The sequence below is a fragment of the Phyllostomus hastatus genome, unplaced genomic scaffold (genome assembly GCF_019186645.2).
Source record: "Phyllostomus hastatus isolate PE091 unplaced genomic scaffold, TTU_PhHast_1.1 phas_contig_209, whole genome shotgun sequence".
Taxonomy (NCBI): domain Eukaryota; kingdom Metazoa; phylum Chordata; class Mammalia; order Chiroptera; family Phyllostomidae; genus Phyllostomus; species Phyllostomus hastatus.
In genome coordinates, this window is record NW_025333735.1 from 12,733,161 (window position 1) to 12,752,679 (window position 19,519).

The 19,519-nt window shown below is 34.6% G+C and overlaps 1 protein-coding gene across 1 annotated transcript in view; it reads left to right on the forward strand.

Annotated features, from left to right (window-relative positions):
- The window catches only part of LRRIQ3 (leucine rich repeats and IQ motif containing 3), a 100,767-nt gene that overhangs the window by 15,532 nt on the left and 65,716 nt on the right, over nt 1-19,519 (forward strand). Inside the window, exons 4-5 of the mRNA XM_045835614.1 lie at nt 1,293-1,616; nt 11,735-11,868. Of these exons, the coding sequence (XP_045691570.1) occupies nt 1,293-1,616; nt 11,735-11,868 (458 nt within the window). The remainder of the gene's footprint in view (nt 1-1,292; nt 1,617-11,734; nt 11,869-19,519) is intronic.

The following is a 19,519-nucleotide window of genomic DNA, read 5'->3' on the forward strand; positions in this document are numbered from 1 at the left end:
TGTGCATTTATTTCTGAGCTCTGTGTTCTGTTCCACTGAACTATGTGTCTGGCTTAATACCAATACCACACTGAATGATTACTATAGCTTTCAAATGTAGTTTGAAATGAGGGAACATGTTGTTTCAAGCTTTCTTCTCTCTAAATTTCTTTGGCTGTTTAGGTTTCTTTCAGATTTTAGGATTGTTTTATTTCTGTGAAAATGCCACAGGAATTTTTGATAGGGATTGCATGGATTCTATAGAATGCTTTGGCTAGTATGGATATTTTGAATAATATTCTCTCAGTCTTTGAATATGGAATATATTTTCATTCATTTATATCTTCTTTAATTCTTTTATATTATAATGTCTTATAGTTTTCAGTGTAAAGGTATTTCACCTTCTTGGTTAAAACTATTCATAGGTATTTTTTTTTGGTGTAAAAATCCATAAATAGGATTTTAAAAAATTTTTGTTATGATAGTTTGTTATCAGTGTATGGAGAGACAACAAATTTTTACATACTGATTCTGTATTCTGCAATTTTGTTGAATTCATTTATTAGTTTTAATAATATTTTGGTGGAAACTTTGTTTTTTTTTCTGTATAACAATATTTGGTGTCACCTGGATATGGTTACAGCTTTACTTCTTCCTTTCCAGTTTGGATGCCTTTTATTTATTTTTCTTCCTTAATTTCTTGGCTAGGACTTCTAATAATATGTTGAATAAAAGAGGCTGGAGTGGGCTTCCTCTCTTGTTCCTGATCTTAGAGAAATTTTCAAATTTTCACCATTGAGTATGATATTAACTATGGGCTTGTATCATATTTGGGTTTATTATGTTAAGGTATTTTCTTCTATATCCACTTTTTATAGTTTTTATCATAACTAGGTATAGAATTTGTCAAATGCTTTTTCTGCCTCTGTTGAGAGGATTGTGTGGGTTTTATTTTTTATTTAATTAGTGTGATGTTATCAGTTTGATTTGACTTTTAATTATGTATGTAAACTTCTCTACTTTAGAGAAGTTTAAAGAGTCAGCCTATTGCTAAAGAATTTTTCCTGAATGAAGTATATATGTTTATTCATATAATTACTCTAAAATGGTAGTGTATTTTAGATGTCAAGTGTTATTATATTTTTTACACTAGTCATCATTTTGGTAACTAGAAATTATGTTTGTTTTTATTAATGAGAAATTTTTCATTTGGGAAAATACTAAATTTTAGATGTTGAATATATTTTACTTTCCATGCAATTAATAGAAATTTTGTATTTGTATTTAATATACTATTATTAATAATATTTTAGATAAAGCATCTGCCAGATGACAAATTCTGGAGTAGATTAAAGAACCTAAAACTTCTTTATCTCCATGACAATGGGTTTGCAAACTTGAAGAATGTGTGCATGTTATCTGCCTGTCCAAGCCTCGTTGCCCTCACTATGTTTGATTGCCCAGTAAGCCTTAACAAAGGATATAGACAAACTCTTGTCAACAGTATATGTAGTCTAAAAGCATTGGATCATCATGTGATTTCTGATGAAGAAATAATTCAGAACTGGCATCTTCCTGAAAGATTCAAAACATATAACCACAGGCTTTTCTTTAATTTCTGCCCTGCTTTGAAAAAGGTAAATGGTTTTATTAGAGTTTAAGTAAATTTATAGAAATGAAATTTTAGCTTCTAAGGTCCATTTGTATCTAAATTATGTAAAGCTAATATTTGCATCATTTATGTAAGATATTTTATACTAGTAAATATATTAATAATGTATTCTATCTGAAATTTATTTAAAAGTTTGTACATTTACTACAAAATAATTATTGAGCAGAAAAGTACTAAATTGTAGAGAAACAAATATATGCATATATGTGTGTGTATTTATATGTGTGTGTGTATATATATATATATATAATGTTTTAATAGCTGTAAGGATATGTAGCTTACATATGATAAAATTCTCCCATTTTAAATATATGATTTAATGATTTTCATAAGTTAAGTGTGCTATATAACCATCTCCAAATCCAATGTTAGAAGTTGTCACCACTCCCAGTTTCCTTCATGCCCATTTGCAGTTGATCCCTACTGCCTCCCAATCCTAGGTAACATTGATCTGTTTTCTGTCTCCATAAATTTGCTTTTCTAAACATTTAATATAAAAGAATCACACATATGTAGTCTTTTGCATCTGCCTTCTTTCAGTTTGTGTGATGTGTTTGAGGCTTATTTATGTTGTAACATGAATTAGTAGTTTGTTCCTTTTGATTGCTAAATAACATTTTATTATATAAATATACTATATATTTTTTGTCTTTTCATCAACTGATGACATTGGATTATTTCCAATTTTTGCTCTTATGAATAATGCTGCTATTAACACCTACATGCATGTATCAGACATATGTTTTTGTTTTACTTGGGTAGATTCTCAGGAGTGCAGTTGCTGGGCTGCATGATAATTTTATGTTTAACTTGTTCAGAAACTGAATTGCCTTCTAAAAAGTGGAAACCGCTGGTCTAGTCCTGTTCTAGTTCCTTTATGTCTTTGGAAACTCTTAGTATTTTCTGTGTTTTGCACTATAGACATTTTAGTGGGTGTGAAGTGGTATTTTATTTGTGGATTTAATTTTTTATTTCCCTAATGAGTAATGATAAGCATCTTTTCATCTGTTTATAAACTATTCATCTATCTTCTTGGGTAAAGTGCTATGGAGATTATTCTGCCTTTTTAAAGTGGGTTTTTTGTCTTCTTGAGTTGTAAGAGTAGACATCTGGATAAGTCCTTTATCAGATATATGGATCATGAATATTTTCTCCCATCTGTAGCTTGTCTTTTCATTTTCGTATTGGTCTCTTTTGAAGCAGAAAAGTTTGGAGTTTTATGAGCTTCAATTTTATGAATTTTTTTACCATGCATTTAAATCCTTAAATATAAGGATTTATTTCTAGACTCTCAATTTTTTCCAGTGGCATATATATCGATTCTTGTGATATTACCACACAGTCTTCTTACTGTAGATTTGTAGTTAAGTTTTGAAATAGGGATTCTGAGTCCCCCAACTTTGCCCTTTTTTAAAAATCTTGCATTAGCTATTCTGGACACCTGGTATTTACAAATGAATTTTAGGATCACCTTATCAATTTCAACAATGATTACTGCTACAATAATGATAAAGATTCCATTGAATTTTATAGATTAATTTGTGGATACTTGCCATCTTTAAAATAGTGAGTATTCTCATTCTTAAATGTGGACTGTCCCTCAGTTTATTTAGGTGTTCTTCAATTCTCTGAGAAATGCTTTGTAGTTTTCATTGTACAAGTCTTGCACTTATTTTGTTAAAATATTTTAGGAATTTTATTTGTTACTACAAATAGAATCATTTACTTAATTTTATATATGGATTTTTGTTGCTAGTAAATACACACACACACACACACACACACACACATATATATATAAATACACTTGATGTTTTTATTTAATCTTGTATCCTTCTAACTTCCTAGTTCTGGAAGTTTTTTGTTGATTCTAAATATTTGTCTTTTTAATTGAAAGTGGATTTTTAATTTTTTTAAGTTTTCATTTTTTGAATGAATGCATTATAAAATAGTTTATTTTTCAGTGTTTTAAAACACAATTTAGATTATTGATGAAGAGTATAAAAATATTCAATTCTTAAAATATTAATTTTATGACATAAACATGATCATAACATTATTTTATATTGATTTTTCCCCACATCCCAAAAGCTTTATTTCATTTTAATTTTTTCTATCACCATTTACCCCCACTATACCCTCTTTCACCTCCACTCTCCCCCTTATCCCCACAGTCAGTACACTATTGATTTTTCAAACATTGAAATAAGTTATTGGGAAACTTTTTCTAATTAGAAATTATAAAACCCTGGTGGATAGATAAAAGGATAAAAGGTGGATAGATAAAAATATAAGAAAAAATGCTTCATGATATATGAATATTAGAACAAATACATTATGTAAAAGTTCAAAAGAGTGTTAATTCTTCAAGTGTTAGAAAAATCAGGTACAAAGTGTAGGAAGTAATGTATGTTGCAGAGCAGTGTTTATAATATTTTCTAAGTATATATAAATCTTCAAATAAATACATTAACAATTGATGAAAAATAGAAAATCATTGCAGAAGTGGTGATCACATCTGAAATGGTGTATAAACAATGAACACCGGTTATGGATATTAGGAAGTTGAAAGACTTATAATTGCATATGATTCTTGATATTTAAAAATATTTAAGTATATTAATTATTTTGTAATAACAGTTTTAAAAATTAGGGAAATACAAAATAAAACAGTATTTATGTCTGAGTGATTTAACCTGGGCCTAAAAAGAAGAATTTAAATATTCTGGTTGTGTTGTATGGTATAGTCAAATTTAGGAACATGCATAAATAACCCTTTTAAAGACAATCATGTATGAAGTTCGTCTAAGGAATCCATGGGAACTCAAGTGGAAAGTATTGAAAACAACTTTGAATGACATACCAACAACTTTACACTTCTTAATTAATGCAGTGAAGATCTATTGAAGGTATTTGAGTAGGAAAGTTAGATTGATTCTGTCATAGTTGGTGCTCTATGAATAAATGGTATTGACAAAGTTTTTTCTGAAAGATGATTAACCCAGTATTATGCTAACAAATTAGTAGGGGTCAAGGGGCAGATGAGAGCAGAGAGATCAATTACTGTAGGTCAGAAATGATGTTATTAGGGTTGATATAGGTAGATAGCCAGTGGCAAAGAAGAAAGAAGACAATGTAGAGGACAGACACTCAGTAAATGCCATTGTGGTAAGCACTTTAGATATTTTATTTATTCATTCCTTGATCAAGTATACATTGAGCACCTAATATGTCAGAGAGATTATTCTGGACTCAATAGTAAATAATACTGACAAAGGTCCTACTTTTATTAAGTTTAGTGGTAAGGCACAGGAAATAAATGTGTAAGCCACCTCCCTACCCCTTCCCCCAAAATATAACAACCATAGAAACCCAGATGGCATTAATTTCTAAAGAAAATAAAGAAAGCAATAACATAGGAATAAAGGTGAACCTAGGGAGGATGGGGCTGACTTTCTGCAAAATACCTTATTTGTTCATTATTAAATTCTTTGACTTGGGAAGGTATTAACTCTTATTTCAAAGAAGAAAATGAAGTTTTAGGAACTTATCCAATATCAGTCTAGTCAGTTATGAAGCTAGGATTTCAAGTCTGTCTTGGTTTTACAGTGCTACAGTCTATGTTACACCACAAAGCATAGAGAATACAAAGATTTGACACGATTTTTTAAAAACTGATTGAATGTGGGAGGATAACTAAGGAAATAGTCCTCTAGTATTTTGAACTGGAATAACTGGGTCGAAAAATAAACTGGGCAATGGTGACCAGAAATGGTGACATTTAAATGGTTTTGGTAGAAAGTTTGGACAGGTTTATCTGAGGCAGGATATTGATGTAGAGATATCAACCGGAATTTGGAAATGAACTAAAATTCAGAAATTCTGTTCTGGGTCTAAGATGTAAATCCATTGGGTACAGTTGTCCCTCGCTATATCGTTGTTCACTTATTTGCAGCTTCACTGTATCACAGGCTTTTTAAAACCCGAGATACAGTGAAGTCATGATAAGTGAACCACAATATAGTGGGGGACGACTGTATACTTCACTGGTGAGTACCCATATAGAATTTTATATGTTGTTAAAATTACGTAGGTTTAAGAGTGTAGAAAGTGTTTATGAGATTATGAAGTGTTTATAAGAGTGTGGGAAAGGTTAATAAGAAAGTGGGAAAAGTTTATAGGAGTGTAGGAAGGGTTTATAAAGCCTTAAAATATATATAAATAATAAAATAAATATAATGCTGCTACTTCACAGATTTTCACCTATCGCGGGGGTCTCTGGAATGTAACTGCCTCGATAGGTGAGGGATCACTGTATTTGGTTGTGGTTATACTTGAAACTAAGGTGTCACAGGAAAATTTAAGGAACAATGTAGACTGAAAGCTAAGGACTCAGCCTTCAGTCACAGTCTCATTTTGTAGGTGGAAAGCAGTGAAACTGGTGAGAAGAGAAGAGTACTGATCCCAGGAAGTAGGAGAAAAACAAAGAGATGCTTTATGCTTTATTATCACTTAGGCTAAGGGAAAAGACTAGTTTAAAAATGAAGAATGCTTTAAATGGTCAAGGAAAATTAGCACTGATACAAAACTATTTTGAAAGCCTTTTTGATAGTGATGAAGTTATTGAATCTTTGGACTTTCAGTAACGTGCAGGAACAAATATGAAATTATAATGCCAAGTATAGAAACTTTTATGAGAGAATTTTGGACAAAGAAAAGATAATGGCGACTATAGGAAATTGGATTAATAGATCTTTTTAAGTGAGATGATAATGACTTCCACATATTTTTAAACTGAGGAATATAACTTTTAATTTAAATATGAAAGATCCTGTGAGATCTGCTCGATGGAGGATGCTGTTAAATTAGAATATGAAGACACAGGCAGGAAACAAAACTAAGTTTTTAAGTCCTGTAGTCTTTTTAAATGATAAACCCCCCAAATCTCAGCCCAGAATCCCAGTGGGAGATCTGCCAGTCCCTTTCAAAGCTAACTACTTGTTTTATCGTCCCTGCCAGACTGTAATTCACAAATTGTATCAGTATTCTTAATAAAAGCCTGCTTGGGCAGGAGAACGGGGTGCTCTCCACTAGAGAGAGTGGCCGTTTCGTACCTATTTCTCCACAGGACTTGGTTGTCCATGTGTATGTTTTTCTCGTGTTTCAACGAGCATCTGCAGCGATGGATATTGCCGGCCAGTATCCATCACATGTGTATACACATCTATGTATATAAAACTGTGTGTGTGTGTGTGTGTGTGTGTGTGTGTATTTTTAAATGGGTATAATCTGAAGAACCAGTGGTATCAATTGGGATTGTGTTTTGTCTGCATGTAACAGAAAGCCCACTAAACAGGAATTATTTTTTTATTATATAACAAAAAGTTCAGAGGTAGGCAGTCTTTCTGTGTAATTTCTTAAGGAAAATTTAAAAGACCAGGGTTTATTCTAGCTTCCTGCTCTGTTGTATTTAGCAAATGCTCATTTTTCCTTATAGGTAATGAGCTTCCTCATATCCAGGCATGTGCTTAGGTTGGGAAGAAGGGGATTGATAGGAACAAAAAGAAAAGCCATCTAACTCTAACCATTTTGTCACAAAAATTATCCTTGTTTATATTGCATGCTTGCGGGCAATCTTATTTGTAGTTTTGTGACCTTTTATTCTTTGTCAGGTAGAATAACCCCCTTGAGTATTTCCTGCAGTGGGGGTCTTCTGTTGATAAATTACCTCAGCTTCTGTATGTCTGAAAAAGTCTTTATTTCTCCCTCATATCTAAAGGGTAATTTTGCTGGATATGTTATTCTTGGCTGGTAATTTCCCTCTTTCAGTAGTTTGAGTATTCGGTCCTGCTTTCTTCCAGGTTGTAGAGTTTCTGCTGAGAAGTCTGATGATAACCTGGTTGGCTTTTGTTTATAGGTGACTTTCTTCTTTTCCATGGCTGCCTTGAGAGTTCTTTCATTGTCATTATTTTTTTAATGTTTTAATAAAATGTACCTTGGAAAAGGCCTCTTTGGATTGAAGTAATCAGCATTTTGTTTGCTTCTTGGGTTTGAGGATACAGCTCTTTCCATAGGTTTGGAGAGTCTCATCAAGTATTTGTTTGAATAGGCTCTGTGTTCCCTTCTCCCTCTCTTCTCCGGGCATGCCTAGTATTCTTATATTGCTCTTTCTGAAGGAGTCACATAGTCTCATAGAGGCCTTTTGTTTGTTTGTTTGTTTGTTTGTTTGTTTTATGTTCACATCTCTTTTTCCCCTCTGCATCATTTCTAGATTTCTACCTTTGGTATTACTAAGACTTTCCTCAATCTGGCCAGCTCTATTTTCTATGCTTGCTAGTTTGTTTTTAATTTCTTTTACTGAGTTCTTCATCTTCAGATTTTCTGTTTGATTCTTTTTTCAAGTTTCAGTCTTATTGATAAAGTACTTGTTTTGTTCATTGATTTTTTAAAAATATTTTTTCACTGAATTTACACTTTATTTTTTTAAGTATATTCTTTTTTTAAAGATTTTATTTATTTATTTTTAGAGAGGGAAGGGAGGGAGAAAGAGAGAGAGAGAGAGAAACATCAATGTGTGGTTGCTGGGGGCCATGGCTTGCAACCCAGGCATGTGCCCTGACTGGGAATTGAACCTGTGATGCTTTGGTTCGCAGCCCATGCTCAACCCACTGAGCTATGCCAGTCAGGGCATTGATTTGTTTTTTAAGTTCACTAAACTGTCTGACTGAATTTTCTTGCATTTGTAGAGCTCTTTGAGAACTGCAGCCTTGAATTCTCTGTCATTTATATTACATATTTCCATGTTTGTATTTTTATTAAAATTTTTATTTTTTTCTGAGCTGCTTTGTTGCCTTGATTATTCATGGTATTTGATAGATTTCTTCTCTATTTGTGCATCTGTGTATGAGTGGCGCTTCTCTAACAGATGAATACAAAGAAGTCTATTTTATTATTTTCCAGTACATGGTGCTAAATCACAAGAGTTTTAGCTCTCTTGCTTTTATCTGGCTTTTCCAATCCCCACAAGGTGGTGTTTCCTGGTAGCTGGATGTCTTCCCTGTCTGCCTGCCCCAGTCCGGGGACCAAGCCCACAGGGAAGTACAGTGGGCAGTGGGGCTCGAAATCTGTGAAATTCCAGTGCTGTCCCCAGAGCCAGATATGCCATCAGTGTTAATGAAATTCATGGGACCTCCCCAGGGTTTCCTTTTTGCCCTAACCCTGGTACCAGTCATAGAGTGCACCCTTTGCTCAGGTAGAAAAGTGATTTTATAGAACCAGTCATCAGGTTTGCAGATAATGGCCACTTACAAATAGAATTCAAAAGGGTAGAACTTAGGGATCAGATACATATAGAAGAAATTAAAGTGTGGAAGAAGGAAAGAAAGAAAAATTAAATAAGTGAAAATATATTTAAAATACCAAATTGATTAGAAATGTGCACGATTATATACAGTATGAATATAATATAATTTTGCAATTTGTTTTTTCAACTACTCTTCCTATTAGAACCCAAAGTACTTTCTTCCATATGAGTCATATTACAAAAGTTTTTAATATTCCCTTGAAATGCTTCATTATGTTTTATACCAGGGTTAGCAATAGCCCCATTTCATTCCAGGGTTACAATAGCAAGAGGTAGACAATAGATGTTTTATTATTCTACCATCTATTTTGTTTATTGTTGATAGTTTTTTTTTTTGCCCAAGCTTATGTTGTTCTTTGTCAGAATTTTAGGATATTTATTTTTTTGCATTAGATTGAAAATATTAGTACCAATTGTCTGTTATAGCTATTTCATAATTTTACATTATGTAAGTTTGGATAAATTATTTAGTAAATTGCTTTAGACTACTTTTTGAGTATCAAATGTGGTAAGTTATAAGGTTTTTTGTAGGATCTAAAATTATATATTATTTTAAGTATTACTATGAAACTACTGTGGACAACTTTGTTTGGGGGCTTGAAATGTTTTAGCCACCATTCTAAGTTCTTTATTGATGTTCTTTCACAACAACTCAATGAAGCTGTACTATTGTTATCCCTATTTTACAGGTGGAGAACCAGGGACAGATAGGTTACTTACCCTAGATCACATCACTGGCAAGTAGTGGAACTGGGATTTAAGTCCAGGCCATCATTTTCTAGTGGAGGAAATGTATTATTTGCCCTTTAGAAAGAGGAAATTTCTATTTGTCTTCAAATTTCAAATATCATGGCATTTGTTCAAGTTTACCGTAATAGTTTTATTGACATTTCACAAAATAATTGTGTTAGGGCATCAGAAAGCTGGGGTGTGTCTAGAGGTTACTTGTTCTCTGGCAGGGACACTAACCCTGCCAACAGGTGAAGATTATTTTGTTTATCTTTTTAAAGAAAAGGAATGCTTCATGTCATGGTGGGAAGCAGGACTCTGTGCTTTTACTGCACTATGAATGTAATGGTTCTCTGCCATTGAGACCTGCAGCATTTGACAAGGGCTCTTATGCCCAGTCACCTAAGCTCCCTGCCGCTGTGTTCTCTACACACTCAACTCCCTACTTCCAAGCTAGTATAGGGGAGGAGAAACAATTTTCTCTCTTCCCTTCTGAGTTATTGACTGAGACTCCTGTGATAAAAGACATGAACAAAAGAAAAACAAATTTATCAATTTCTACCTCATGTGTACATAGGAGATACCCAGGGAAAAATGAATAACTCCTGAAGTATCTTTGAATTCATGCTCAAAGAAAGGGAAGGGGGTGTGTAGACTTCTTAGGAGAGTAAATGATTTTTAGGAAAGATGAATTATTGTCCTTTAGAAGAATAGATGGGAGTTAGTGACAAAATTTACCTGGGTGTGGTGGTCTCTGCTAAACTCTTCTCCTAATCTTCTAATTTATCCTTCTTTAATAAGAACCATCTTCCCTGGTTTTTATTTATTTTGAATACCTTTTGGAAGATCTGTCTTTATGTAGATAAGGGTAGTTCAGAGAAATCCCATCCCTGCTTTCCTTTTTTCCAAGTGTCTACCACTCAAAATAATTAAAATACCAAAGAAGCATATTTTGGGGTAGCATTTCTTGAACTCCTACAATTATGTTTTGGGGTGACATGAAGTAGCACTAACCTGCAAGACATCGTGATTTTTTTCCCTAGCAGTATATAGTTCATTGAGAGTATGGGCAGGAAAGGGGAGTGTTTTTTAACATGATGGTTTGGTAATTTTCAGGGTAGATGTCTTTACCAGGGGTGCCAAATTCATTTTTACCTTGGGCCACATCAGCCTCCTGCTTACCTTCAAAGGCCAAATGTAATTTTAGGACTGTATAAACGTAACTACTCCTTAACTAGGGGCAAGGGAGTGCTGCCACCGGGTACAAACAAGGTAACTGGCTGGATAAAACAAGGTGGAGGGCCGGATTTGGCCTAGGGGGCTTGTGTTTGCCTCCTGTGCTTTAAACAATGCAAATTTCAGGTTTTTAAGGTATAATCCTTACATTCAAAACATAACTAAAGTAGCTTTTTTACTAATCTGTCAAATGAACAGTGTGATATAGGGAGTCAATGTTTCCAAATCTAAACATTTGCAGGAACAGAGATCTTAGAGATAATTTATTTAAAGGCAATAGAGAATATCTTTTCTCAGGGGAATGTGCTGTGTCCCACTAAGTGTCCAACATTGTACTTAAGATGCAACAAACTTTTGAACTACTTTATTGTATGAATACAACATATAGGTTTTCTTGATGGGGATCTACAGAATACTTTGAGATTCTTTGGATACCTAATTCATGTCACTGCTTTTCAGAGATCATCATGACTATGGTTAAAATTTATATCTATGATACCAAATTTGGATAAGACTCTAGAATGGAAAATATCATTTTGGATCTTGCATTTTATAAGAAAATTGAAATTATTTGGTGCTGCTAATTCTTGATTTTCTGTTCTAATCAAATATATATGAAAATGTATATTATGTAACTGCTATGCCTTTAAGGCAGCTATGAATGTTTTAGTAGTTTTTACTATTAGACTTTCAAGTTAAAATGTACTTAGAAATACTTTCATGAAATATAAATATCACACATTTTCTATATACAGGGATCAACCTATATGGATGAAATTAATAATATCAAATACATCATTTCTAAAATTAATAGAATTATGGCTCATAATTCACCAGTTTTGATTATTCAAAGATGGATACGTGGTTTCCTAGTTAGAAAATATCTCAGGTATGTTTCATTTTCTTTACTATTTTAATATTACATAAGATAATAGGAAAATGAGTGATAAACATTTCTCCAATAATATACATTTTTGCCATCCCTTTCAAAATGGTATATTGTAGATGATTTGAACTAGTTTTAAGGAAAACACCAGACTCTGTAGTAATATCTTATAATAGTTGGTGTAATAAAAACATTGCTTTTATTTTTTTCCTTTTAAATTGATCATATATAACTAATAGAGTTTTCGTTAATCACTGTTGGAGTAATTATGATAGTTTTTCTATTAAATTTATAAACACCAGTCAGAAACATATATTGAATTTCTCTCATGTAATGAGATGAAAAAGAAAGCCATGAAAGAAGTATGAGGATTTCATATTTTGTTTGGATATAAAGATAATTTTTGTGAAACATCTACTACCATATCCATGTACATTATTTTTGGTTAAATTTCTTTTTCTCTCACATTCCTTTCATTTTCTTAAGTTCCTTGCATTTCTTTCCAATAGTTGATATTTGCAAATAGAGAAACACTTTTCTTGGCAGAATCTCTGAACACTGAACTTGGTGAGGCAAGACAGGATACCCTGTCATCAGTTTACGTATATTAGTCATGCCAAACATCAAATATGTGAAAAAGTAAATTAACATTTATATATAGCTTATTTTTAGATGCTAAATGATAGAGCTCAGAAAATAGGAATGAAATTTGGCCCTGAAATATAGTTAAGATTAAAATAGATCTAGAGCTGGGCAATGGACATTCTCCGAGAAATTCAGACTAGGAAGTTTCACTGGAATGATATTCAGCATTCCATGGGAGGCAGAGAGAATGTTCTCATGAATTAGCCTGTGTGGCTAAATCATAGATGGTGGTAGCCCTGGTGAAGGGAGATAAGGATGAGGGCCAAGGAGCCAGACTGACCATAATATAGTGCCTGCAACTTTTGAAGAAGAGGTTCCATATATACTTTTTAAGCCAAGGTCAAAGTGTGAGAGAAAGTGGATTCACAAGTGGGGACAAACACAATTATTAGGAATAAAAGACTTGGCCCTGGCTGGTGTGGCTCAGTAGACTGAGTGCCAGCCTGTGAACTAAAGGGTTGCCGGTTTGATTCCCAGTCAGAGCACACGCTTGGGTTGCGGGCCAGGTCCCCAGAAGGGAGCACATGAGAGGCAACTGCACATTGATGTTTTTCTCCCTCTCTTTCTCCCTCACTTCCCCTTTCTAAAAACTAAGTAAATAAAATCTTTAAAAAAGATGTGGAAGAGGTCCCAGCAGCTGCTGATAGGTGTATATTTGTTTAAAATATTTTTTCTGTCTCATATGTTTCTTTGAATTCAGAGTGAATTTTGTAAGAAATAAACATCTAATTAAAGGGACTTGTCTTCAGTTTATGCTCCTAGGATTGAGTTTTTCACTCTTAGAGTCAAGATTTTCTGTGATATGCATGTTACGTGAGATAAAAAACCTTGAGTGTGGAAACAATATCTGAAAATTCAGCATGCATGAACAGAATTTGTATGAGATTTGTGGGCAGAGATGTCAGTAATAAAAATATATCAGAGTAGTTCAAGACAGACAAATTTGAATTATTTCTCTCTAAAATGCTATTGCATTAGGCATTACTTAACTACTCTGAGCCTGAGTTTCTTCATATGTTAAATGGTAGAGGGCTGGAACTACTAGTAGTATTTCACTGTTTGCATGCAGGAATTGAGATCGTGAATATAGAGCACACAACACCTGGCAAATATGCATATTACATTCTCATTAGCTATTTTTTTAATATCACCTTTGTTGTTGTTATGTCTTGTGTTTTCTGCATTATTTGACTCCATGGGAAACATTTTCCTTGGATTTCTTGCTCCCTTGCAATTACACTTACCATGGTACCCACAGAGTAATCCTTTCAAAATATAAATCTAATTGTATTCACCAACTTAAAATCCTTCAATTGCTCCCAGTTTGCTAAGGGAAAATGACAGATATTTGCCCCTTTGATGTGCATTACATACTTTTACTGTCACAAGCACTTACCGTAGTGCATTGTATTTGAGTTTCCTGTGTAATTGTATCTCCAGCTGTGCTGCATACTCTGTATCTCTATTTACTTAAGAGATAAGTACATGGATAAATGGAGGGATTGTAGAAGCTAGAATCAGACAAATATTTCTAGATTCATCTATGGGAAAGCAAAACCAGAAAGAACTGAGAAACATACAAAGCTGTCCTGAGGTGCCTATGGATTCCCACAACCTAAAGGTCCAAGTGATTAGTCCTCTTATGTCTATTACTAACCATGACAAACGTCTCCCATGCCCATATGTTTTGCACCTTGCTTGCAATTTGTTTACTTAAACTGCTGAATTTGTGTGACTATTAATCATGTAAACAATTATATAAATAACTTATCTAAGGTTATAACAATATTATAGATACAGAACTCAAGGCTGTATCTTACCTACTAGAAATAAATAAAGCATTCTTATTATCCTGCTAACATTTTCTATGCTCCAAGGGAAATAGTATTCCTTTGTGAAAATGTCATGTACAAATTATAAAATTATACAAATGTACCTTGACTATCTCATAGGCATGTTATAGGGTGGGATATACAAGTATTAATTTTTGATTAGTTCATTTCAGACATACTTATTGAGTTCTGGTTGGGTTGCTCAGTTGGTTGGAGCATTGTCCAGTTCACTAAATGGTCGTGGGTTCCATCCCTGGTCAGGGCATGTGCCTCGGTAGTGGGTTCCATTTCCAGTGGGGGCACTTAACGGGAGGCAGCTGGTTGATGTTTCAGTCTCACATCTGTGTTCCTACTTCCTCTAAAGTCAATGAACACATGCTCATGTGAGAGTTTAAAAAAATGAACTAAAATAAAATAAAAATAAAATAATGAAATAATAAAGTAAAATAAAATAAAGTAAAATAATAAAAAATTAGTGAGTGCCTACTCTGAGTTAAGTACTTTCTAGATCCTGAAGCCACAAAGTGACCAAAGTATTCAAAATCACTGCCTGATTGTTACGGGGTGCAGCCAAGAGGGGGGACCCCAAATTTGAAATGGGGTCCAGAACTTAAGGTGTCCAGGAGATATTAGGCTGTCCTCACCGCTCCGCCCTACAGGTGTGGGTTGGGGGAAAGGACAAATGGAGCAGAGCCATTGAGAGCTGTTTTGTACAGCAATAGCTTTGCAGCTAACCTCTGGCCTGGTCATTTAACATATCTGTAACCTTTGACTGGTTACATAGATATGTTAAATAGCTGTGGCCATGCTCTGAGCCAGGGGAATGGAAGTAACTTCCACACCAAGAAGTAACTGGGGGGCAGGTCCCCCGAATTACAGCACCTGCGTGGGAGCTTGGAGAAGATTGGCTCCAGGACATGGGGCCACACCTGCCCAGACTCATGATGACAGCCAGAAAAGCTAGAAAGGACAGGAGACTGAGGGCAAGTGTGGCTGAGTGTGGGAAGAGTCAGAAATGGGGCTGCAGAGGAAGATTGGTATGGGGATTTAAATCCAGACTCGGCAGCCATTGGAGGGAGAACCACGTGGCTTTGGCAGAGTGGGGACTCCCATGGCCCTGGGGGAGAGAGGACCATGCGGCTGGAGTGGTGGAGAGAGGACCACATGTCTTTGCCAGAGTAGGGACCCCCATAGCTTTAGAAGGGGGAACCACCACCCAGCTTTAGCAGAGATCCTGGAGACACAGATGAGGGTGCTGGGAACCCAGGGAGGTCTCCCATCCAAGACAGATTACTGGGAAGAACCAGGAGCTGCCTGAGCCATGGACTTCTATTTCTTTTCCTGAGATACGGTACCCCAGACTGGGCAAAGGGGGAAGGAAGGACTATATATGATTGTGGGTGTTTTAAGAGATTTTAGGATTTTAATGAAGACATTAGGTCACTACTTTAAGTCTGTACAGCATTAAATAAACATTTCCTTTCCTTTTCACGAATCTCTGGCATTGAGAGACATCTTTCCTATAGGCAGTGGACATAATGGACCTGGGGTTTTCTTTTGGTAATAGTATATTGCCTAGGCCCCCCTTGTTTGTTCTGTAACATGATTACATTCTAATGGAATTCTTATTTTCACATATATAGTAATATTAATAGAACATGTTATTGTATGTAATGGTACAGTAAATTTATATATAGTTATTACTCTATAAAAATAACATAATGACTTTATTGTTACTACATTATTTTACTGAAATATACTTTTATCATGTTTAAAGTTTTAAATATGTTTTAAATATAATCATTTAATCCTCATAGCAGTTTTGAGAGGTAAATATAATTACTTCATAGATACCATAATAGAGACAAATTGAGGATTAGTACAAAGAAGAGGTGGATAAAAAGTAGAGGGAGCACTATATTTAGATGTTTAATACAAATATAATTAGAATAAAACTAAGTAATGCATCATAACTTCATAGTGGAATATCTCTCAAAACTCTTTAAATTTATATAGTAGGCCCAGGAGGTAGCAACAGTCTCAGTTAGAGGGATTATAATACGCTTGTGGTAGTTTCCCAGTTGTGTGTTGATGAGTAGCTCATTAGTTGTAACTTCTTTCATAAAATAATTAAAGCATAAAATTTGGAAAATTATACATTATTTTGCATCTAGAGTTCTTACCTGCAAACAACAGAAGCTAACTCTAAATGTAGTCAGTGATAGAATTTGTTGGAGGTTTATCCATGAAGCTCACAGAATATTCAGAAAGCTGTAGTAACTGGGCTGGAGAAATGAGTAGTAATGAGAGGCAATGCAGAGCCAAGACTACACCTGAGAATCAGTTTGCTCAGGGTGCTTCCATTTGTTCATTATTACTAGCTACACATCATCCTGTCATTCTGCTGCAGTGCTGTCAACTCTCCATTGTCCTATGCTTTTGGATCATTCCTTAAAAAGTAAAAATACAGGGAGAAAGTATTAAATTAGCTGAAGCTAAGTTATATGACAATGTCTTAGCTTTTAGGAGAATGGAAGAGGGAGTATCTGTTCCCTCAAGGCATCCACACATTGGAGGCAGCTAGGATGAGAGGGTCTTTAGGTGCTGTGCAGCTTTACTAAATGTCCATTAAATTCATTTTTGTTTACATAGCCACATTATCATAATAGACAATGTTTTCTAGGATCCCTAGAACATTTTTATAAGTTAAAATTTGTCTTATTTTAGATTTAATTCACAATTAAGTTTATATATGTATATATATATATATACACCCCCACACCCCCACACTCGTGTGTATATATGTACTTCTTTTCTATTCTCCAGATGTCCATAAGGCAGAATGGGAGAAAAATGTTTGCATGTGTGTATATACATATATGTATGTTTTGGAATATGGTATAGACCAGGGCTTGGCAAAATACAGCTTGTGGGCACAATCCAATGTGACTTGTTATATAAGAAGAATGGTTTTATATTTTAAAAGAGTTGTAATAAAATTGAAGAATATGCAACCAACCAAATTTGTACTGCAAAGTCTAAAATATTTCCTCTCTGGCTGTAGGAGACCATTCTGCGTGGTGTGGGCCCAGCTCCCATTCAGAGATGCACAGGACCCAAGCCCTCGGATAGGTTCTCCCGTGGGGAATCAGGCCTGCAATGTGCCTAGACTGCTTTAAGACTGGCTTTTTGCTAAAAACTCCCTCACCCTGAATTGAGGACATTTACTGCAAAGTAACTTCCTAAAATCCATGCTAAACTTTCCAAGGATGAGTGGAACCAGTTCAACCACTTTTGCCTTTTCATTTGCAAATATCCCTCTTCTGTGATGTGATTAGCAGCATTGGCTCCTTTGTTTTCTGTAAAAGGTAACCACCTAAAGTGAGCCTGTGCATAGTTAATGAGGACCTTCTTGTAATGTGCCTAGTAAGACAATAAAACCTCATTGGAACAAGGGTTGAGGCTTTTGCTCACCTTGACAGAAAAGCCAGGCTGTCCCTTTTCCTCCACAGGACTCGGTAGTCCATGTGAAAGTCTTGTTTCATCCATAATGATGCAGACACTGTGGGCCAGTGTCTGCATCATCTGGCTTTTTATGGATAAGGTTTTTTTGAACCCTGATATAGAAAGCTATACTCAAGGCACAGAGAAAATTTTTATTTTAACTGAATTTATGATGTTACGGATAATTTTGTTGCTGGTTTTTGTTATGTATGTTACTAGTTTTTGAGTTGAATTTAAGGTTTGCTTGGAGCTGTGTTCAAGAAAGTGAAAAAAAATTTTTCCCCCATTTTTAGGTTGGTAGAAAAATGTCAATATAATCTTCCTGAGCTGTAAAATTTACATGATATAAGATTGCCTTATACTAAACAAGACTAAAGATATTTGTTATAAGTAGATTCTGATCTTTGGCATCTATACTGTTAGCTTTTGGTAGTTATTTGATATATGGGTATCCTGGAATCATGCCAAATGTTTGCAAATAAGGTTCTCTGTGAAAGAAAGAGCTGCTGGTTATAATCTAGGGGATTAGATTATAGGTTGCAGCTGAGTGACCAATTGGTTCATCAAATTTAAGAGCATGTTATTGGAGAGAAAAGAAAACAACACTTACTAACTTGAAGGCCCCCAAATATGGTAGGTAAAGAATAAATAGGACATAGTTAATTCTAAGCCAAAATGTTTGGATGTTAACATCTGCTAATACATTCCTTTTCATATACAATATTAATCCTTCAATAGTTTTTAAAGAGGTGTGAATTATCAAATAATACTCAACATAGTATTATAATATCACAATGTATATGAATCAGGAAATTATTAACTTCATTTCAAATTATTCACATACAAATTTATTTTATTGTATTTTTTGGCCTTTAAATTATTTTTTTTCTATTTTTTAAAATTGTATTGTTGTTCAAGTACAGTTCTTTGCCGTTTTCCCCCACCTCTCTCCCCCAACCCAGCCATCCCCACCTCCCTCCCGATTCCACCCAGCCTTGGTTTTGTCCATATGTCCTTTATAGTTCTTCCTGAAAACCCTTCCCCCCACTATCCCCTCCCACCTCCTCTCTGGTTACTGTCAGATTGTTCATACTTTCAATGTCTCTGGTTATATTTGCTTGCTTTTTTCTTTTGTTGATTAGGTTCCTGCTAAAGGTGAGATCATATGGTATTTGTCTCTCACCATCTGGCTTATTTCACTTAGCATAATGCTTCCCAGTTCCATCCATGCCGTTGCAAAGGGTAGGAGCTCCTTCTTTCTTTCTGCTGCATAGTATTCCATTGTGTAAATGGACCAATAGTTTTTTAATCCATTCATTTACCAATGGGCACTTAGGTTGCTTCCAGCACTTGGCTATTGCAAATTGTGCTGCTATGAACATTGGGGTGCACAGGTTCTTTTGGATTGGTGTTTCAGGATTCCTAGGATATAATCCTAGCAGTGAAATTGCTGGATCAAAAAGCAGTTCCATTTTCATTTTTCTGAGGAAATTCCAAACTGTTTTCCACAGTGGCTGCACCAGTATGCAATCTCACCAACAGTGCACTAGTGTTCCCTTTTTTCCACATCCTCTCCAACACTTGTTGGCAAAGGACTTGAACAGACACTTCTCCAAGGAGGACATACAAAGGGTCCAGAGACATATGAAAAGATGCTTGTCATCGCTAACCAT